Source organism: Onychostruthus taczanowskii, unplaced genomic scaffold (genome assembly GCF_017590055.1).
Source record: "Onychostruthus taczanowskii isolate IOZ18803 unplaced genomic scaffold, ASM1759005v1 scaffold9, whole genome shotgun sequence".
Lineage (NCBI taxonomy): Eukaryota > Metazoa > Chordata > Aves > Passeriformes > Passeridae > Onychostruthus > Onychostruthus taczanowskii.
The window spans coordinates 13,327,978-13,349,083 of NW_024506993.1; the positions used below are offsets into that span (position 1 = coordinate 13,327,978).

The window sequence follows — 21,106 nt, forward strand, 5'->3', positions numbered from 1 at the left end:
AGGAGAAAATCAGATGTTCATTTTCTAACATAATAGAACAACATCCATTGTTGTTTTGAGCTGCATCTGAAAGACAATTGGAGTGCATGAAATCTATTCAGTTTAGAGGTTCATTCATTGACTGTCTCCAGAACTCATTATGTTTTTTGACAGTTGACACAGATCTTACTGAATTGAAACAGTTCATGTGTTTCACGATAATTCATTTATTCTAGATCCAGCAGTAAAACAAACAGATTAGAACTGTTTGGAAGAAAATGAGAGTACTTAATTATAGCAACTGAAAATTTTGGGCCACAGAACTCATAAAAGCCTTGGCTCAAATGCTTTCTTTTTTATGAGACAGTCAATGAAGATTTCCACAGACAGTGCACTAATCACCAGCAAAAAGGGATATTGCACCTCCCTATAAATGCGTGCACAACCTGTTTCTGCAGGTTTTCAAGTGTGTGCCACAAGCAGCTGCATGGATGAGCACTGTCAGTGGCTCAAGCACTGTCCCAGACCCACGAGGTCCCAGTGCAGACACATCAGACTGTCACTGCTGTAGCTCTGAGCTGCAGTCGTGTTCCCATGGAAGCCTCAAGGTGAAATGGTCAGAACTGCTGTACTTTTCCAGGAAAATTAATCCAAACTGAAGTGCTGAATCAAAAGCATTTCCTGGGCTACTTTCTGCTTTTCTCCCTACTCAGAACCTTCAAAAGAACACTGAGATATGATCAAAAGATCACTGAGAACCACTGAGATCAGTAGGGGACAAAGCAGAGCTTGAAGAACCTTATTTTGTGAACAATCCTACCTGATTTCCTGGCCTCATATCCATGCATGGGATTTTTCTTTCCTAAACCAATTCACTCAAATGTCAAAGTGAGAAAAGGAAATTCCCATGGGAACCTCAGAAGCACTTGGAGGTGATGACATTCTCTGATAAAGACTTGCAAATTCTTAGAGATTAAGAGATACCGGCCACAAAGGGAAGGTTTGAGCATGTAACCAAATCCAAAGTGGTACTGGAAAAAAAAGCAACACAGATTTCTAGTTCTTAGTGTATTAAAAAAAAAGAGAAAAATTACTGTGTGCAAGTTTTCTTATCTCAGATGCTGATTAATGACACTTGCTGACATTCAGTTCTGCAGTGATTACCAATATTTACTCAGTTTAGATGTGCATGAACATTCTGAACACACTGATGCATTTTAATGCCTATGAGTACTGCAATCTAGAAGTTACTTTTTTGAAACCAAGGCCTGGGGAACCTTTACTGTTATAGAAATGCTAAATATATCCATTTATTATAATGGCACAATTAACTTGTGCCACTAAAAGTATTTGAAGATAACTCTGGGAATAGAAGCTAGTGGAAATGGGGTACTATTTTATTTTTGTTACTTCATAAAGGCTCTTCTGTGCATTGACCACAAAGAAAACTGTGTGAATGGAAGAATCACTAAACAGCATTTTAATACCTCACCAGAAAGTCCTGGATAGGAAAATATGCCTACTGTAACAGCTTTCAATCTGGAAGACCTTCTCTTATAAATCTGTCCATATATATATATATATATATATATATATATATATAGTGCCTCTGAAACTGGTTCATAATCCTCCTCTGTCAGAAGAACTGTATCCTAGATTTTAAATTTTCATGCACAAAACATCTGGATTCTGATGTGAATTGAGAGGCATGGGCTTCCCATAATTGCTGCTGTATTTCTGTAAAGAGCTTGGATCAGAGTAAAAAGTATGCTTACATAGTACTTGATTTTTTTTTAAGGATGAAGATGAATAAATTTAATTTATTTTACCATATACGTAATAATGTAATTGTAGCACCCATCAAAAGTATTTTAGAAATGGCTATTAAAGGCTTTACTCCAGTGGAGCTGTCTCCATTTACTGCCCCATAAGGAGAAATAAGGTTCTTGGTTGCCTTCCTAGGACAGCATCAGCCTCTTAATCAGGAAATACTTTCAAACATTACCTCCTTCAAAAAAAGAAAGAAAATATATTTATATTTACAAATACACATGTATACAACTGCATCAGAGGACTCAATCAGAAGACAGGAGGCTGGCTGGTACATATCACAGAATTCAATTCCAACATTTTAGCCTGAAGGTATTGGCAGTACTTCAGCTGCCAGGCTATTGCAAGACTAGCATTCCCAAATATTCTGAAGATGACTTTAGGATCAGTCCAAGATAATCCTCTAAAGACTGTTTCCCAGGTGATTGCCAAAACCAAGTACAGCCAGTTCAGCTCCCACAGACCTAAATTCAAATTTTTTTCATAAATCTGTTGTTTCTCCAAGAGCCAGTACACTTGTTAAAATTGTACCACTCCTATGTCAAAACTCCTGGTTTTGAAAGAAATGAGGATTTACACAATGATAATCATATTTCCAACATGAAATCCTGGGTTTAAAGGAAACAAACAACTAATTTTCTGATGAAGGGTAACTAAAAATGACCGTAGAAGCTCTCTGGTTAAGTCTTCAGAAAGACAGGAAACACTGGGGAGAGAAAAAAGTCCAGGGACAGGAAAAAGGGAAGCATGGAGTCACCAGAGAGGCCTTGTCTCATTTGCTTTAGATCAACCAGCAATCCTGACAGTGCCAAAGGACACAGCCCTGACACACAAAGGTTGTTCCATGTCATGCTTTCTGCATATGACACCCTGCCAGAGATTTCCACTTCTATAAAGGTCGTATTTTTTCCAATAGTATGTGAAGCTCCTCAGGAATGCCAAAGCCATGTTGAAGAGGCAGCTGTATGAACATTTTGCAGACATCCTCTTACAGGAAAGCTGAACAGACACAGGAATTAGATGCTTTGTTTCAGTAGCAAAACTCTTCTGGGAATATTCCTAAATGGTATCAAACACTTAAATGAACTAACTTCAGTCTTTCACAGATGCCTTCGTCCTGCACAAATACTGGATGAGAACAGTCTGGGGTGACAAGGGAAGTATTTTCTATCCTAAGATTATTACTGTCTGGATCCTTGAATGTTACAGCCTAATGTTGCCTGCCCAGAAACAGCACAGCTGGCCAGTGAGCTCTGCTGTTTGGGGGGAGTATGTTCCTGCTGTTAGGGCACAGTGACACTGAGTGCAACCATGCAAATGTAGCCCTGGGAATCCAACCCTGGCTGTTCATGCACTGCTGGGCGAGAAGAACATTTACACTGTCTGGAAATACACTAATATTTTTAACTGGGAAAGGTCCAAGCAGCAGCCACACAAACTGACTGTGAAAATCAACAAGTTACGGGATGGAGAGGATTATTTCAAGAGCACTTCCAATGTCAAAGCACTAGAGATGATCAGGGAATCTGTCTCTGAAAATAGCACTCAGGCAGCTTTAGCTAAGGCAGAAGCAAGCCTGGTTTGGTAAAAGGTTCCCTTCATTCCTATTTTCAAGTTTTGTATTGAAAATAAAATATTGTTTTCAATATTTTTTATTGTATACCCTATTTTATCCTGTTCCTTGTCCTTTTGGGGTTTTTCTGGTTTTGTTTTTTTTTTTTTTTTTTTGTTTGTGTGGTTTTTTTTTTTTTTTTTTTTTTTTTTTTTTTGTGGTTTTTGAGGTTTTTTGTGGGAAGAATAGGAGGAAAAAGGTAGTTTGTAAGTAAGCAAGCAGATAATGGCATTTTATTTTTCAATTTTTCTTATAGAATCCAACCCATTATGGTTCTGAATGGAGCTTTCACACACTTAAAATATATGTTTGCATGTATGTACACGAGTGCAGGCATGTATATTTATATATGTGTATGTGTGAGTGTGTTCACAGAGACATTGATCAGTTTAGTCAAGAGAGCAGGAAAACAAGGGGGGATAAAGAGAAGAACATGGAAGTGTTTTGACTGCATCGAAAGACATTTTGTTTGGATTTATGCAGTTCTATTCTTCAAGATGGTAACAGCTCCATTGTCTTTGATTTTCTGCTTTTCTCAAGATTCCCTCTCTACACTCCCTCTAGTGTTCTTAAATTCACTTGCTTTTACTCGCCTCTGCTGTATTCACTTAGCATTTCACACAACATTAAGTTGTTAATTTCCCTTAGCTTTTCCATAACCTACAGGAGAATCCCTGAAAGTTAGACTAATTTTTGAGTATTTTTCTCCCTGCAAAGATCGAGGAAATACAGATTAACAGGCAAAAGCAAGAGTAAAGTGTCAAATTAATTCTGAGACAGCAATCTGTGCTTTGTTGGTGGGTAGAGACTTGGTATTGAAAAAGAAGGAAGATTTTGTTTACAATACTTTTAATGAATGATTCATAGGCAAAGAAAAAGAGTTGCACCAGGACACCACTTACCTGAGTGTCTTCCTGCTACTCTCTAGCAAACACACAAACACCCTTCAACATTCACACACTGATTACTTCAAGCATTTAAAAAAAAAAAAAAAAGTGAATGACAACAAGATTCTCCTGGTCATCTCCCCATTTTGTGGGATGCCCTGAAGGCACAGTAATAAAACATATTTTCTGTTCATCTTATCTTATGGTTCAATAAAAGAAAGAGAGCAAAGGGGAGACTGGATTAATACATTACTTTTAAAAAGGAAACAGAGATAAGCTAATTCCTTCTAAAGCAATTAACTTTTTGTTTCTCCTTTATAACTGCAGTTTGAGCACTTATTTTTCATTACTCATGGTCACAAATGAAGACTTGAAAAGGCCTAAATAATTGTGAAAATTAAATAAAAGCTCTGTTTCCAGGGTGGTTTTATATAGATTTAAGACTGAACCATCTAGAAGCAACACAGACTCAAAACAAACAAAACCCACCAAATATCAGAGTGAAGCTGGTGAGATTCTCCCACCTTACCCATCAAGTGAAAATTTAAAACAGGAAGACAGAAACATCTGTGTCATGAGTAATTTGTGATCTTCTATCCATGATATTGAATATTTGGCATCTCCTGAACTAAATGGCAGACATTTGTACAGACTCTTGTTCTATGGATAATATACTAACCAAAATATTTTAATTGGAATAAAGGAAATATAATAAGCAAAAGAAAACAGATAAAACTCCATTTCAGACCAGTCCATGAAAATGAACAACTTTTACCTGCAAATCTGATGATTTACCACACACACTACAGAAGTACCACAAGAGCTCAGTCACTGCATAATTGGAAGTTGTGCTTTAACTCTAATATTTCACAGGGATGTCAAGTGAAAATTAGATAATTATGACAATTATTTTAACATATTACCCATTCAATACATTTCAAAAGGCAGAATCTTCTCAATATTCTTCCCCAGTATATCACATTTGGATGTTGAATCACCTTTCTACACTAAAACTATTGATTTTTGTCAGTGTGTGTCTTTATACCCACATATTAATTGACATGTTCTAAAACATGTAGAAAAAATGTTTACTCAATATAATCAATAGCTGTTCAATAACCATTTTTGATTAATAAAAGAAATGTAGGTTTGGACATCATAAACTAAAATTATTCTGCAACTTATGTTTGTTTCAGTATTTTCTGTGTAATTACAATGTATAAATATCTGCTAAAGCTCAGTAATATTGAATTATTTTCTTTTAGCATAAAGATATCAGGTCCCACTTCTTACACTGCACATTCCAGCAACAGAAAGCAGATTCATAATGAGTGTTTGTACCACGAAATTTTTGCTTTATCACACAGACTTACAGTGCTGTCAATGTATGCCTCAGTCCACACGACATCGTGCTCCTGGTCAATGACCTTTGGTCGGCTGAGAACATGCAGATATTCCATAACGTTCTCCTGCACGTCAGCCAGGGTAGAGATCTGAGTAAAAAACCCTGTGAAAACACACAATTCCAAGAGAGAAACCAGAGAGAACAAATAAAAAAAGTGCTCAGGAAGAAGTATGATGTGATTTTTTTCTGTCATGTTTTTTGCTTATTTCCAAAACGAAGCTACAAAAGAGGAATATTTCATCAGACCAGCCTCAAACAATAATAATTGGTGAAAACATTTGTCTGTGAAACCTTTGGCCAACCCTCAAGGCCAGGGTTTCCTACACTGCTATGAACCACTGCACTGTCTGTACTAAACTCTTATTTCAAGACCAAATTTTTTGTTTAACAGTTTGGGCTTTTTTCTTTTAATGATCTCTGCTTTACAATTTAGAACTGGCATCATCTTTGCCCAATTATATCTCACCCACTTTTTCCTGTTTCAAGAAACATGATGGAGCAGAACTACAGTAACAGAATGGTCATTGCATGTGCTCTGAAACATTCATCCCTACACAGTGTGACTGAAATTCAAAAAGTAACATGTGATTTACAGGTATGACAGGTCACAGAAAATGTAGGCTACAACTAGACTTGTTTGGTTAGGTGATCACAGCCTTGTTAATGCTTTAAAGCATCTCTTCCAACCTGACAGCATTGAGAACAGCAGAGGCCTCAGCTATTTGAGCTGTCACCACTCCCTTTTCAGTGCTTAGATGCCAAGTACCTTTACACATCACAACCTTGGCATCTGGAGCCCACATCATGCAATAGTGATGAAGGACTGACAAATTTCAAGGCAAAAATTTCATCAGGCCTTATTTAAATGCATCACTTGCCTTCATTTACTCACTGTTAATGAGAAAAGACCAACATGAAAGAGGCCTCCCTACAATTTTAATCATTTGACAAGATCACAGCTTCTGTGGAGCTGCAATATTAAGCTCAGCAGAAAGCACGGCAGCTGCAAAGAACGTCTGAGTTGTGTTTTTGTAGATGGGGGCAGTTTTGGCAAGACAGTAAAGATGGTCTGCCTGAATCTAGAATTTTCTGAATCAATACACCATCCCCAAATTCAAATGCTACAAAATGGATGTTTCTGCATTAATTTTATTTATGTGTGAATTAAGGCACAGTCAAAGAATCGACTTTTTAGTATAGATCTATAAAACGAAACAAGTCTTAGCAGTATCCTGATGGATATCTTCAACTTGATAATAAAAAACGAGAAGTGATGCATTGTTTGTGGTTTTTTAAGCTAATTTGATTATAGTATGATCTCAAATATTCCTAGTATGTCATTCTTACCCATAGTATAGTATTCATACTGCTAAAATCTTCAATATTCTGTTTAAGGATTTTTTTTTCATTAAGTCCAGTATTGTGTGAGGTTGTTCAATGACTACTACACATAATATTAAGGTGTATTTCTTGCTTCTGAACAGGGCTATTTTTTGTCTTAAGGTTCTAAGAGCTTTTTCAGCCACAGAGTAAAACAAGTAACTTAAGTTTAATTGGGAAACCAGTACTTGAGAAAGCAGAATCCTATGTTTGTGGCTAAAAAAATCCCAAAATATAGTGTACTTTCTTGAATCAATGGAAGACTCATGAGAAAAAGCAATGTATATGTTACTCTTCCTGAAATGCTGCCTGCTCCAATTTTGGGACCTCAAAGAACAGGTTTCTCTGTTGTGTGAGTAAAGAGCAACACTTCAGTATTTGGTCCTTTTAATTTGGTGAAAAATTCAATGCATAGTCAAAATATCTTTACTGGACAACTATTCACATAGAGAACCTCATAATTTGTATATAAACACATGTACATACTGTGATTTATAAGGCTTTTAATCAGAGATCCAAAATACTTCCCAACTGTGTGGATCACTCATTTTACAGGCAGGACCTACATTTTTCCAAAGCAGTTCAGAGTGACTGGATTTTGATACGCCTCTTCTCAGAATTACACTTGAAGCAGAGATCTGTTGGCACTGAGTAGTTTCCAGCGAACAATGTGATCACACCTGCACTCAGGTACTCACATACATGAGCATATTATGTGATATATATATAATATATATATATAATTTTATTAGGTCTGAAAAGTCAGAGAAGATTAAGTAATTTAAGAAGTTTGTACTGTATCTAAGGTGATAGAAAAGACTTTCTTGATCAAGTAGTATTTTGTTGCCCATAAACTTTAGAATCACAGTCAGTTAACTCTTTTTAATATGATACTAAAATCATAACAAAATCACTAAAATCAAAACCTTAAAGACTCATTTAAGAAGCTCCTAGATGCCTATACCTGGAAAATTCCTTAATCATATTCTATAAATTAACTCTGAGACAAAGAGTGCATTGCTGTAAAATGAGCATTCTTTCTGATTGTCTCCTCCTCAAATGTTTTTATGTCACAATTTCAAGCAAAAAAAAAAAAAAAATCAATTAGTTTACTCAAATGAAAAGAAAATGTTTTTATTTATTTATTTTATTTCCTGTTTAAGGAAAAAAAGAAAAAAAATTAGCTAGATTACTCAAATAAAAAGAAAAAAATAAACAGAAACAGAACCCAATGTGAAACACTTCAGTGAGACAAAGAGTGCATTGCTGTAAAATGAGCATTCTTTCTGATTGTCTCCTCCTCAAATGTTTTTATGTCACAATTTCAAGCAAAAAAAAAAAAAAAATCAACTAGATTACTCAAATGAAAAGAAAAAAATAAACAGAAAACAGAACCCAATGTGAAACACTTCAGTATTGTGCCATTCAGGTTTATACACGTTAAAGACACTGGTACTGCTGCACTTTGTTCTTTTAGAGGAGACCCCTGTGGAGCAGGTACAGCCAATGTGAGCAGAGACCTATTTCAGCACTTCTTTCTAAGTAGGGATGAGCATTACTTTTGGTATTTCTCTTTGCAGTATTCCTGAGAATGTTAAAAAGAAATCTTCAGGCAGTATAGTACAGACAAAGTATTCATTCCTTGTTGTAGCATTGCAAATCATATGTCCAAACTGCACAATAGAGAAAACAGGTTTTAGCCTAATTTCCTAAGACTAAAAGAGACCGTAAGATGGAATTAATTTTGTATAAACTTAGTAAAGAAATCAATTTCAAAGACAAGTGAAAATACTTGTCGATTTTCTCCTAATGGGAAACCCCTACCAAAAGTCTAAAAGAGACAGTAAGATGGAATTAATTATGTATAAACTTAGTAAAGAAATCAACATTTCAAAGACAAGTGAAAATACTTGTCGATTTTCTCCTAATGGGCAACCCCTACCAAAAGTTACTATATTATAACTAGGACAGCATTAGATCACATGCTTGTTGTTATTTTTAATTAACATTTAGGGGTTTTGACAATTTATTGGTTTCTAGCTATATGTAACTCACAAGAATTACCTTCCTACACTGCTAAGTTTACATCTCTTATCTAGAGATCAGAGATACCCCATGGAATTAAAACTCTTACTGTTCCTACAGCCAGGTTTAATCAGCAGATAAATACTTGCTCTGAACTCCTTGTGCACAGCTGCTGAGGCCATGGCAGCAAGGGCAGCAAATCCCTGCTCCGGTTTTTGCATTCCAGCACCTGCTCCTCAGCTCCCTAGTGTGTGAATTATGCCAACTCAGAGCCCCCTCACCATCAGCACTACCTTTTTTTTTTCCTCCCCAGCAGGAAAAACTCGTGAAGGAAATGGGCAAGATTTGGTAATGACAAGCATGAGAGATGTATAATAATGTGGTAAAAGACAGACACTTAGGCTCTGCATGTGGGCTGCCTTTCCCCATTACACAGTCCCTGCATGTTTGGCTTGTTTTTCTCTAAAATGTCCACCATTAGAATGATAACTTTTCAAAATGCCTCCAGCTGATTTTTACATCGAGTGCAGTTCATTTCCTTTGCACTGTGCAAAAGAGATGCAATAATCTTGCAACTAATACAACAGCAGAATTTAAAAATCCTCTGGGTAAGGACTAAGGAGTGAATTCATTGTTTCATGCACTGTAAAAGCCCCATGGAGGTTCCCTTTCCCCCAGGAGCCCCTGGAGCAGGTGAACAGGCTCGGTGACTGGCTGCCTGCCACCCCAGAGCCCCGTGCAGGAGGGGCTGGGGTCGTGCTCATCACGGGAATGGATGTCACGGGGGCTTCCTGTACAGAGCTCTCCTCTGCTGACACAATGGTCTGTAAACTGCTCCAGCTGGGGCACAACCTGCCTCGGGGCTCATCTGTCCTCTGCCTGAGCTGGAGCCACCCTCAGCTCCCTGAGATGTAAAGCATCTTTATCCATGTTGCTCTCTCAGCCTCTGCTCCTTTGCACTGCTCAATCCAATCCTTTGTCCATTTTATGATATGCCAAGGGCAGCGATGACCCAAGACAAAATGTTTAAAAAAACAAATAAGTAAAACAGAGGCTGTCAAATTGCTACTGCAATAGTGTATTTTACTGGAAAAAAAATCCAAGCTGTTTAGTTAGCAAGTAATGCATTAACTCTCAAACTTTATTTCTACAGCTTTCTGCTGGAAGTGATGCTGAGGGAAAGGAAGAGCCTGTCATTTCTAAGTTCTAGATGTTACTGCTAATATCTGGCACATGCACACTCAGCACTAGGAAATTTCCACCTTTGTTCACTTCAGAATCTTAGTAAATCCTGTTTTCCTTAATATGCACTTGCTTATGATACAGAAGAGTAAATCACTGCAAATTCCACAAACGACTCTAGAGGGATTTTGGGGATCTTGAATGTTTTAATGCATTTAAAATGGTTTGGTGTTTTGCTTCATTAAGCAAGCTCCCTCTAGATACGCCCTACTTAAACAGAAAAACGTAACAGAAAAACATGCTTGGGGTTTTTCAAGGTTTCACAATCAGAATTTAGAAGCTAAAGAAGTTTTGCAAGGTGGTGTGAATTTCCCCTGTGACCCATTTTGAGGGAAAGGGCTGCTGAGCACAGTCCAGTCAGCTGGAAACCCTGCAAACAGCCTTCATCTATGCTGTGCTTCCAAGGGGAAAATCACTGCAAGGAAAATTGATTTTAGGGTCATTCACCCTCAGTGACAACAACAAATTTTGGCCCACCCACACAAGGAGTAAACTGCAGTCCTGCTATTCAGCCAGTCTTTAGACCAGCTTTACTACACTCCTCATCTGTTGTGCTGTAATCCCTCATTTCATTGAAATAAAGTGGACAGGCTGTAAGTGAAAACTGCAAGGAAAAATCTAAACCTGAACTGTCTGACCATGACATGCTGTTTCCAATTGTGATTTTCAAAGCCAAAAAATATTTAATTAATGATTAGGGGTAGAAGATTTTTTACATTATAAGGTATCAGAGAGCAGGTATTGTAACTATTAAACTGAGAGGGAAATAAATTTATAGGCGTAACAGTCATTAAGCTGTTTAGTTGATTCATATGAGTAAGACTCTGACTCAAAGCATCATGGCTCTGAAAAGAACAAAGTAGTCCTGAAGAATGACAAAGGTGACCACTTTTCCCCTGTGGGAATAAGGAAGACGTGGACCAGATGATCTACTAAGGCTGTCTCCATTGCCTGGTCCTAATTTCTGAGTTGCTGTACTTAGATCTTTATGAATTTGCAGAGCTGGGCTAAAAAGTTAAAAGATTTTGTTGATTAAATTGTCTTCAAAAAAGATGCTTCAAAGGATTCTTATACTATTATTTAAACTAAATTATGGTGTAATATTAGCTGACTAAGACAAGACTTCAAACTGAGTAATTTCCATCAGCTGTACACAACAGTAGTTAAAGAAATAATGACTAAATGGATAGCACCTGATGCTATTCATCATAATGTAATGTGGCACAATGGAAAAAAAGAACTTTTTTTTTTTCCCAATAGGAAAGAAAAAGGAAAACCTGAAGATTAACTGGGGTTTGGGGCTGTTTTTTTCCTGAATCATTCCTACTTATACTAGTCAATCCTTTTACTGCAGCATCTCAGCATTTTGAATGTTTAATGCTCTTTTCCTTAAAGGATATAAACCAGTTTTTTCAATTACACTGCCAGCTCCTCAAGGGAAAGGATGTCTGGTGTTTTACAATCCTGCCTAACTCAGCAGGATTGTACCCAGTGTTCTTAGAAACCAAACTCACTCTGAGTAACAACAGATAGAAGAGAATGAATGTTTTGAAATGAGTTTGTTCTCTGAACAAAAATTTAAGACCACATAGTTTAAAAACTTCATACCTATTTTAAGGAAGAAAATTTCAAATTGGGTTTTTTTATGTTTAAATTGTATGTTACAAGATAATGAAGTAGTTTCATTTTGTGGGAAAAAGAAAACAAACCATCCTCTGTGATTAGTGCCGTATCTGTAGAAGGGTCAGATGTGCAGGAGGGCTCAGCTCAGGGGTTTTGAAAAAAGGATTTCACAGAAGAAGGTTAACCAACCTTTGTTAGCACAGGCCATCCACTTCAGGTTATCAGCAAATGCAGCTTCCCTTCCAATCAGATAGGTAAAAATACGGACCTGAAAGTAAAATGCAAAAGATAAAGCAATTAATACTGCATTTAAAACATATCTACTGGAACTTCAGATACAGGTGTGTAATTCACAGGAAAAACCCTAAGAAGGTATTACTGGTTAAGCAGTACAGTAGTTTAAAAATATATTTCTGCCAGTAATGTCTTCCTGACAAAATGTGGTTTTTGCTCTGTGTAATAGAATGGTTGATCTTTTTGAATGTGTTTAATATCTGACCTTTAACTACAGTTATGCTTAATTTGTAATTAAGAATAAACTAAAACCATTGGTGTAAAAAATGGTATGTTTTAGACAAATCTAGTCTGGACTTATGAGGTCAGAAAATTTTTATTATGTAGGGGAAGAGGCATTTAACTAGCAAATACTTCTGTAGATAAAGAATCTGCAACACCAGGCAAGATAATTCCCCTCAGTTTTCAAGGTTTCTATGACACGATATCATTGTCATCACAGAGACAGGTACTCAGAGACAGCACTTCAATATAATTTAATTCATTTGGAAATTTTTAAAAAACTTCTAATTTTTCCCATTAGCATTTTTCCTCGTTCACAAATGATATTTGTAGAATAAACCAACTTTATACTAAGTTCCCATAGGTTTTTATTTCCCCACAGAAGTAGTTATAAAACACTCTGAAAATCTCCCTCTTTACTATCAGTTGTGACACCCCATTTTCTCACTGCCCTTTTATCCATTTTCTCAATGGCCACATCCTGTTTCTAGGCACACACGGTGCTTTGTGTTATCATCATGCCTAGAGACCAGATTCCAATCACAAAACTTTCCCCAGTCTCTCAAACATAAAATATGCACAGAACTGAATTGTGATTTATGCGGTTTAAAAAGTCTACACGCTGATGGTGTAGTGTTGCAAGTTTGAGTCCAACAGTCTGTATAATCCAACTCTAAGACTCGAAAGAACACAACATTAAACAAAAGAATGGTGCTTTTATACTTTGCTGATTACTATGAAAGCATTAATAAAGAAATTCTTTGTTCTGCAAAGACACTTGAAAGTGCACAGTGAGATTTATAGTCTCAAAATACAGCATAAATCATTGTCATGTTTTATCTTCCTGCAAATGATGCTTGAAAATAGCCTATGATGAGACTGAATACTCTGAGAGATTTATACTTAATGATCTGCTTTAATCTAAAGAGGATCAAACTAGACTGTGTTCCTAATAAAAGGAGACCAGCCTTATCTAAACAGATGAGCAGTAAGCATGATAACAGGCACAGGCAGCAAAATAACCTACAAAAAATAAAATTTCAACAAACTGGTAACATGGATCATCATGAGGAATGGGCTGTCTCTGGCTTTCTGTTGCAAGGATTTTAATGATTTTTTGCTGAGTATATTTTCTATATCTAGTTTACTTAGTTTTGCTAGAAAATATTTTAAGCATGATAAAAATCTGCCAATTGTAATTACTTGAAAAAAATAAAGGAATCTATAAAACAAAGCTAGGAGGTGAGTGATCCAAATTTATGAAGTGCTGTTTCCTTCCCTATCCCAAGGTATTGTGTGCTTTCCTCCACACACTTTCCATGGTACATGTTATACAAGTGATGTTTACCATGGACATGAAGTGAAATATACAGTGAAATACAAGTCACACTATAATTTTAAAATACCCTTCCTATATTGCTCATGAATTAATAGAATGACTATTATTCATGGTAGCCTTGTAAGAAAATAGCCATGACAGGATCACAGGAAGGTATTTTAGTTAAAATTAAAGCCACTGATACTTTAAAGTTTTCCTTCTACATTGACCTTAAAGACACATGAATAGGTATTGCAAATATTGTTTAATTCTTCATTCAGCATAGTGAGAAAAATCTTCAAGATCAGTTCTGATGGAAAACAATTCTGATTATTCCTCTACTTCTAAAAGTTTCATTTGATCAGGGCATTGAACCCACCTTCATCAACTTAACTCACAGTGAAAAGCATTAACCATACACTGCAGAAGAATCCCAGAATCACAGAATTCACTAGGTTGGAAAAGACCTTTGAGATCATCGAGTCCAACCCATGACCCAACACCACCTTGTGAATCAGACAAGAGAGCCACAACACCCAGGCTTTGCTTAAACACCTCCAGGAATGGAGACTGCATCACCTGCCTGGGCAGCCCATTCTTATAAAACAAAGATTTGGCATATTATTTTCTGCTTTCAGAGACAAAAGCAGTGGCTTAGGTAATAAAATATTAGAACAGGTAACTTGCATGAATAATTCTACATTCTAAATCACATTTTTCAAAACAAGCTTGGTTCTACACACCTTCTAAATTAGTTTTAGTTTTCTGGATTGGTATTCTAAGTGATAATTCTGGATGAATAACACCAATAAAAAGGAAAAAAGTTACTGTGGAGGCAGGTTTTTTTACTGCAGATACATTAAAAAATATAACTAAGTCAGTATTACAGAAATACTACATTAATTTGGGAAGATAAGCTCAAACTACTTCAACTGCTGTCCATGGATGAGACCTGTGCAGTGATGGGCTATTTATGGTGCAAAACAGGACACACAGCATTGCAATAACCACTGAAATTGCCATTGTAGATTGATTAGACATTAAGGACCAGATTTAATATCCATCCATATTTTCAGATCTCAGGCAAGATATATGTTGGAAGGTAAAGCTGCTAATAGTGACCACCGAATTTTCTTCTTGTCCATGTGAGGTAACTGAACGGAAAGTGTGTCAAACCAGTCCTGCTCTGCAAAATGATAGCAGGAAATGCTTATTTTTCTCAAATAACCCACATATAGCACTAACATTGTGTAGTCTGCTGATAAATATGTATAGTATTATAGTAAATACGTCTAGTATAGTAAATATATCATATGCTGAGGCATATGATTAAAATCTCTGTAACTAATAATAGATCAGGAAGTATAAGGTATGTCTGTCTCATTCTGTTGTTTTTATTGGACCTTGGAGAAAAAAACAAAGTAGAACCTATTAGCTTTAACAGATATGTGCACTATGCAGACACACACTGATGCACCTATGTTGGTATCTTATGGTTTTAGGACGCTAAAACTTCCTTGGAATCCATATGGAGAGCATGCTCAGTCAAGGGAGACTGAGTAAATTCAAAGTTGTTACGGGCACCTCCCAGATAGAAGATCCAGTAACAGCATTTACATAGTCTACATATGCTCTGGCTGAGAATAAGACAAATGAGAAAAACACCTTTGAATATCCAAGTGCTGTGACTGAATCAAGAGACCACTTCCATCAGAGAAGGAATCAGAGGGTTTAAGTACCTCTCTGGTAAAAAAACATTATAGAAAGAGAGCCCTTCAGTTCTGGATAATTTTGAAAGCTTTAAAAGATACTTGAAAGAGATACCTGAATAAAAATATTTTCTATGTCTCATCTGCAAAACATTATATCAACTATATTAAGGCTTATCATGAATTATTAGGTTTGGAGAAAGAAAATGTTCTCAGGCAGATGCACTAGTCTTGAATTTCTATATCCTATTTACAGAACTGAAAATTGTAGATGTCAGATTCTCTGAACACAAAGCAAAGCTTACTCCAAGAGGAAAAACTTGAACCTTTAACCTTTTCAATTACACTTGCTGTTTCTGCACAGTAGGTGCTGTAGGCTGCTATTTTTAAGCCAAGGTGCACAGAATATGGAGTGAGAGCTGAAAGAAACTGAAAGGACAATGGAACTAGAAACTTTATTAGAGCTTGTGACTTTCTCACTTCATATTTTTCTGAAGCAAGTGTTGAATGGCAAAGAATACCACTTGAGATTGATGTATTTTAATTATATTTAGAACAGCAGCTGTGGAAACCTCCCACATGTTACCTTCTTATTATGTCTCATTCCTGACCTGGAAGGGTCACTCCCTGGAAAGAGACTCCTTTCAGTTCCTCTTCTCACTAAAAGATTGCTGCAAAAGCTCAAAAGGTTCCAAACTGTGGAATCAAATTCATATTATGCAATCAACTAAATTCCACATTGCATTTTATGATGGTCACTTCTCTGCACTCTGGTCCAAACCAGCAGTCCACAGTAAACTAGTGAGAAGCACAACACGCCAGCAGCTGTGTTGGCAACTACTTCCATCTACACAGCAGAATTAAGCAATATTAAAGCATCAAACCTCAAAGCTCAGTAGTTCAGACAAAACTGAGCATAAATCTTTCACTGAGTAAAACACCTGAATCAAAAGCAGATATATAACTTCATACAGTATTGTTTTTTTTATCTGGCTTTCTCTCTGGTTTTCCATTCCTGTTGCCTTATCTAGGCACAGATCATGGTTTAGACTACATAAGGGGTTGCTCTCTTTTCTTTGTTGCAGCCCCTCAAATTTTGAAGAATAAGATTATTGTTAGTAAATTTCTTGCTTTTATAGCCAGAGAATATTCTGAAGTTTGAACCTTTAAACTCTGGACAGAAGGTTTATCTAAAATCTCGGGGATGCATACACTCAACCATTAGTGAGGAAGGCTAAGAATGATGACTTAAATGACAGCTATTTCAGTGCTAAGCACTCCATCTGAAATATCCACTGAACAGTTCCATCCATTATGTGTGGGCTCATCTGCAGTCCCTGAACTGTCCTCACCTCTGAAACTCCATTAAACCTGCAGTGTAGGGAAGAGAATAGGGACCTTCTCCCATCTCTGTTAAGCAAGACAAGTCAATCTGCAAGATTCTACACAATGAAACTGTGAATTCATATCTGTGTGCCAAACAGCTGCTAAAACAGTATTTCCAGAAACTTAAAATACTGTGTGGGAGGGGAAATGGGACTTCTTCTTGAAGCTGACAGTGCAGACCTCTGTTTGCAGCTGCAAACTATTTCATGGACACCTTCAGCAAAACAGTCTTTCCTTTCTGGCTCAGCAAGAAATAAAAATAATCCTGTGGCAAGAGCTATGTAATTTAAGTGGGATATAGGGACAAAATTCAAGTTCCCATAGTGATAATCTGTGGTGGTCCAGGAACACCTCAGCTATTCTCTGCACAGAGGAGCAAATGGACTGACTGGGAACAATGGATCAATGTGAGACCAAGTGATTGTCTGGACTCCTAAGCAGCCTCACAAAAAAGAATTGATTTAACTGTTACAAGGGCTCTCAAGGTGAGAGCTCTCAAGACAGCTTTTCACAGGCACTTCGTGCTTCCCATCCAACATTACATTGGACTTGCCACTACTTCCAGATTAGTCTTCGACACCACTCTTCTTCAAATAATCTCATCCTCCTAGTCTTCTCTCTCCAAAATCCTTTTGTATACCTCACCTCAGAAGACACCAGTGGGAAAAGGGGGAAACTCTGTTGGTCCCTGTGTTAAGGAGATGGCACAACCCCTCATTTTCCTGTGAGGAACAGTCTGGATGCAGCCATAAAGGATTTTGAGAGACATACCATATCCACTCATCATAATCAGTAAAATGCACGACAAAAAAAATCTGAACAGGCCTCAGGTCTTTGCCCAAGAAACCTTTCCAAATCTGAAAAGGGAAAAATGTTGACCTTGTAAAATGTATCAATGTGAGATGCATTATAGATACTAACTTTAACTGATACACACACAATCAATCCAAAAAACCCGCCAAATTCCAAGTGTATTCAGTGCATCTGGTTGTTGCAAAGGCCATAACATACAGGGCTGTGAATAGGGATGGGAAAAGAGAAATAGAAATATAAAGTCACTCTTGAACCTTCAATTTATCTCAAAATATTTTCATAGCTCTTTTAAACTTCTGTTCACTTTTTATTATGAAGTAGTATAAAAACCAAAACCAAGCAACTATTTGCATTGATAAGTTAACAGGAAATTCCATGAAGACAATGATCTAAATGCACACAAAATTCTATGGAGAAGGGGTGTAAAGCCCTGTGGTGCAATGTTAGACAGCACTACCTCAATATCTTCTGTCCTGTTGGAGACCTTTGCCCTGTGAGGTGCTGAAAGCCTCAACTTGCAGTGCACTCAGAGCAAGGAAGCCATGAAATTGAAGACATTACCTCATGAAATTGAATCCTGAAATGTTAAATTACTCAGTAAAAGGTTCTTCATTGTTAATTTTCCTCCTGCTGTATTCAAAATACCTCTTCTGGGAAAGTTTACATTTATACATTTCCTCATGTTTTTTCCTTCCTACACTTGCATGCACACTGTACCCAGACAATTTTATAATAATGTTTTGCATTACAGTGATATTGAAACTCCATACATTGTACCCTAGAAACTGATGGGACAGTTAGCAAAAACAAACCCCAAATAATTGAAACATGTATGTCACTGGAAAAGAAGATGTTGTAAGCAAAGACTGCAAGAAAAACACTCATCAAGAAGCTGATCCTTGCTTGCCCAAACATCCACATCCCCAAGAGCTCTCAGCATAGACATACCTCAGAAATTTGTGCAGGAGAAAAGGAAAAGAGTGCTGCAGTTAATCCATTGGGGTCAGGGGACAGCAGCATTGTGTCACAATCACCTGGGAGGAGCATTTCTGGATCTGCTCTCTGGGTCTAGGGCTGCTGGGAGCTTTTGGAAAACTCAAACAGGCCACAAGTTTTACATGAGACATCAAGTGAGGATATTTCTTCTAGCCCTGAATATGTGCTGACATACTTTGCTGATTTATAGAAAATTATAATGCAACTGAGCATTTACAAAGAATAATTCCCCACTGTGAAAATTCATCCAAGAAGTAAGAAATATTGCTAGCAGGGAGAGATGGGATTATGCTGTTTACACTGTGCAAGGACAGAGGAGGTGATGAGAAAGTGACCACCTCAAGGCTTATTAGCACAGGGATCATTGTTTCCCTAAAGGAGTTTGATGATTAACATAGCTGTGAAAAAAACAAAAAACAACAATAACAACAACAACAAAAAAAAAAAAAAAAAAAAAAAAAAAAAAAACCAAAAAACAAAACAAAACAAACCCCACAAAAACAACAAAAAAAAAATCACCAACACAGGATTTTTACATGGGACACAAGTTCTAGCCATTTTACACATCCTTGATTATTGGTCTCTCCTCCTGCTTTGTGTGCAGCACATGTTAATGATGGCAAACAGGCAGCCAATAATGTACTAAGTGTGGTACAACAATGTGTATCTTGAATGTACTAAATTCTTCTTAGCAGTTTAACAAGTCAATTCAGCAAACACAATTCTCACAGATTTTGAGAATATTAACCTTTTTGGCTAAGACCATGTCTAGGAAATTACATCCTAAAGACTACTCTTCAAAAACAACCAAAATCCTGAGATCACCCCAAACCAGCTTGTTGCCATTAATGTAACATCTATTTTCAGCATGAGCTATAACTGTAACAAATTATTTTGAGCCCCATGGGGCTGTGTTATAAATATTTCTGCTATATAGAGTGTGAATAAAATCTTTAAACAGCCCCTTCAGATATTGTGTAAGTACTACAGATTAATACTGAAGAACTATTTTAGAAATATTTTCCTGAGTTTTAAAAAAAATTTATTTATTCTGATTTTTGTATCATTCAACTGGTACCTCCAATCATGGTACAATGACTTCAATTACATGGAGTATAGGAGGGAGAGGAAAATTTTAACTCACTTTTTTTAAACTTTCAAATGTTACCTGACATCAGTTTTCTGTCATAACAATGTTACTATTTCAAAGTAAAATGAAACAGATTCATTGGAGCTAGGAACAAATTCTATGCTATCGCCTAAAAGCAAAGGAAATTTTCAATTCCATTCTTGATTTGCAAGATTCCAGGTCAGTCATTACAAACCATTAACTAGTCAAGCCTAAATGAACTACCTAAGCATAATTCAACTATACCTAATATTGACATTCTTCAAAATCCTGGAGGATTTGCTGAAATGAAGAACATACATTTTCTTCCTTAAATGCAAAATAGCAGCCTAAACAAATTAATTTGTCTGGATGGAGAGAAGGGGAAGGGATTAGAGCAGACGCCATGACATAACCAACTTTCTTGGACTTAACTGAAGCTCCTGTGGAAAAAGCAGGCTCACACAATTCCTGCTACTACTCTACTCAACTTCCTCGTATATCAACTAATTTTTTTGCAGGAATCCATGAGAAAAGATGAAAATCAGACAAAATTCTAAGTAACCAAATACTGCCAACGTCTCCAGTTCTGCCATTACCCAGTTCCAGGATGTAAGACAGAACAATGGTAACTCATTTACAGCGTACTTCACCGTGCATGGTGTAGACACAGATTAGAGGATGACATAATGGATAAAGCACTGGCCTTTCACCCCTGGGATTCTGTCCAGCCAGCAGTCCTATCAGATAATGGGTTTGGCAATCTCCACTAGTCTCTTTTGGACACTAATCCCCACTACAGAGTCTCTATAATTCATCATATAATTTAATACACCTGGCAACTTTACCACCAGTTCATTCTTTTGTTACATAATGGCCCAAAGTGAAGTCAAGGGTGGTTAATGCTCTGACAACCGGCTATTATCTCCCATAACAGCTGATGTTGAGGGGATTATTGCAGTCATAAACCATTTTATAAAAATTGGCAACTGGGAAAGCAGTGTAAGAAAATAAGGTGATATTTAGAAGTTTTATCACTGATTTTCTACCAATCTGTAATGGAGTTTCTAGCATCCAAAAAATGCTGGAGAGGAAACTTGAGATTAAAGCTACAGATCATGAGCCAAGAAGCTGAGGCCTGAACAAGCTGACAGAAAGGTTTGACTGTTTTGAGGTTACAGACACCTTTTGTCTTTTCTTTTTTTCTCTGTCAAATATACAGTATATTTCTTCTTTATTTTGTCTCAATTATTCGGTCACCGCTTCACCAGGATTCT

General features: G+C 36.8%; 1 protein-coding gene across 1 annotated transcript in view; it reads right to left on the reverse strand.

Moving 5' to 3' along the window:
* The window catches only part of CACNA2D3 (calcium voltage-gated channel auxiliary subunit alpha2delta 3), a 408,036-nt gene that overhangs the window by 131,657 nt on the left and 255,273 nt on the right, over positions 1 to 21,106 (reverse strand). The window contains exons 12-13 of the mRNA XM_041425790.1: positions 12,173 to 12,251; positions 5,682 to 5,815 (exon numbers count right to left, since the gene is read on the reverse strand). Coding sequence (XP_041281724.1) covers positions 5,682 to 5,815; positions 12,173 to 12,251 — 213 coding nt within the window. The remainder of the gene's footprint in view (positions 1 to 5,681; positions 5,816 to 12,172; positions 12,252 to 21,106) is intronic.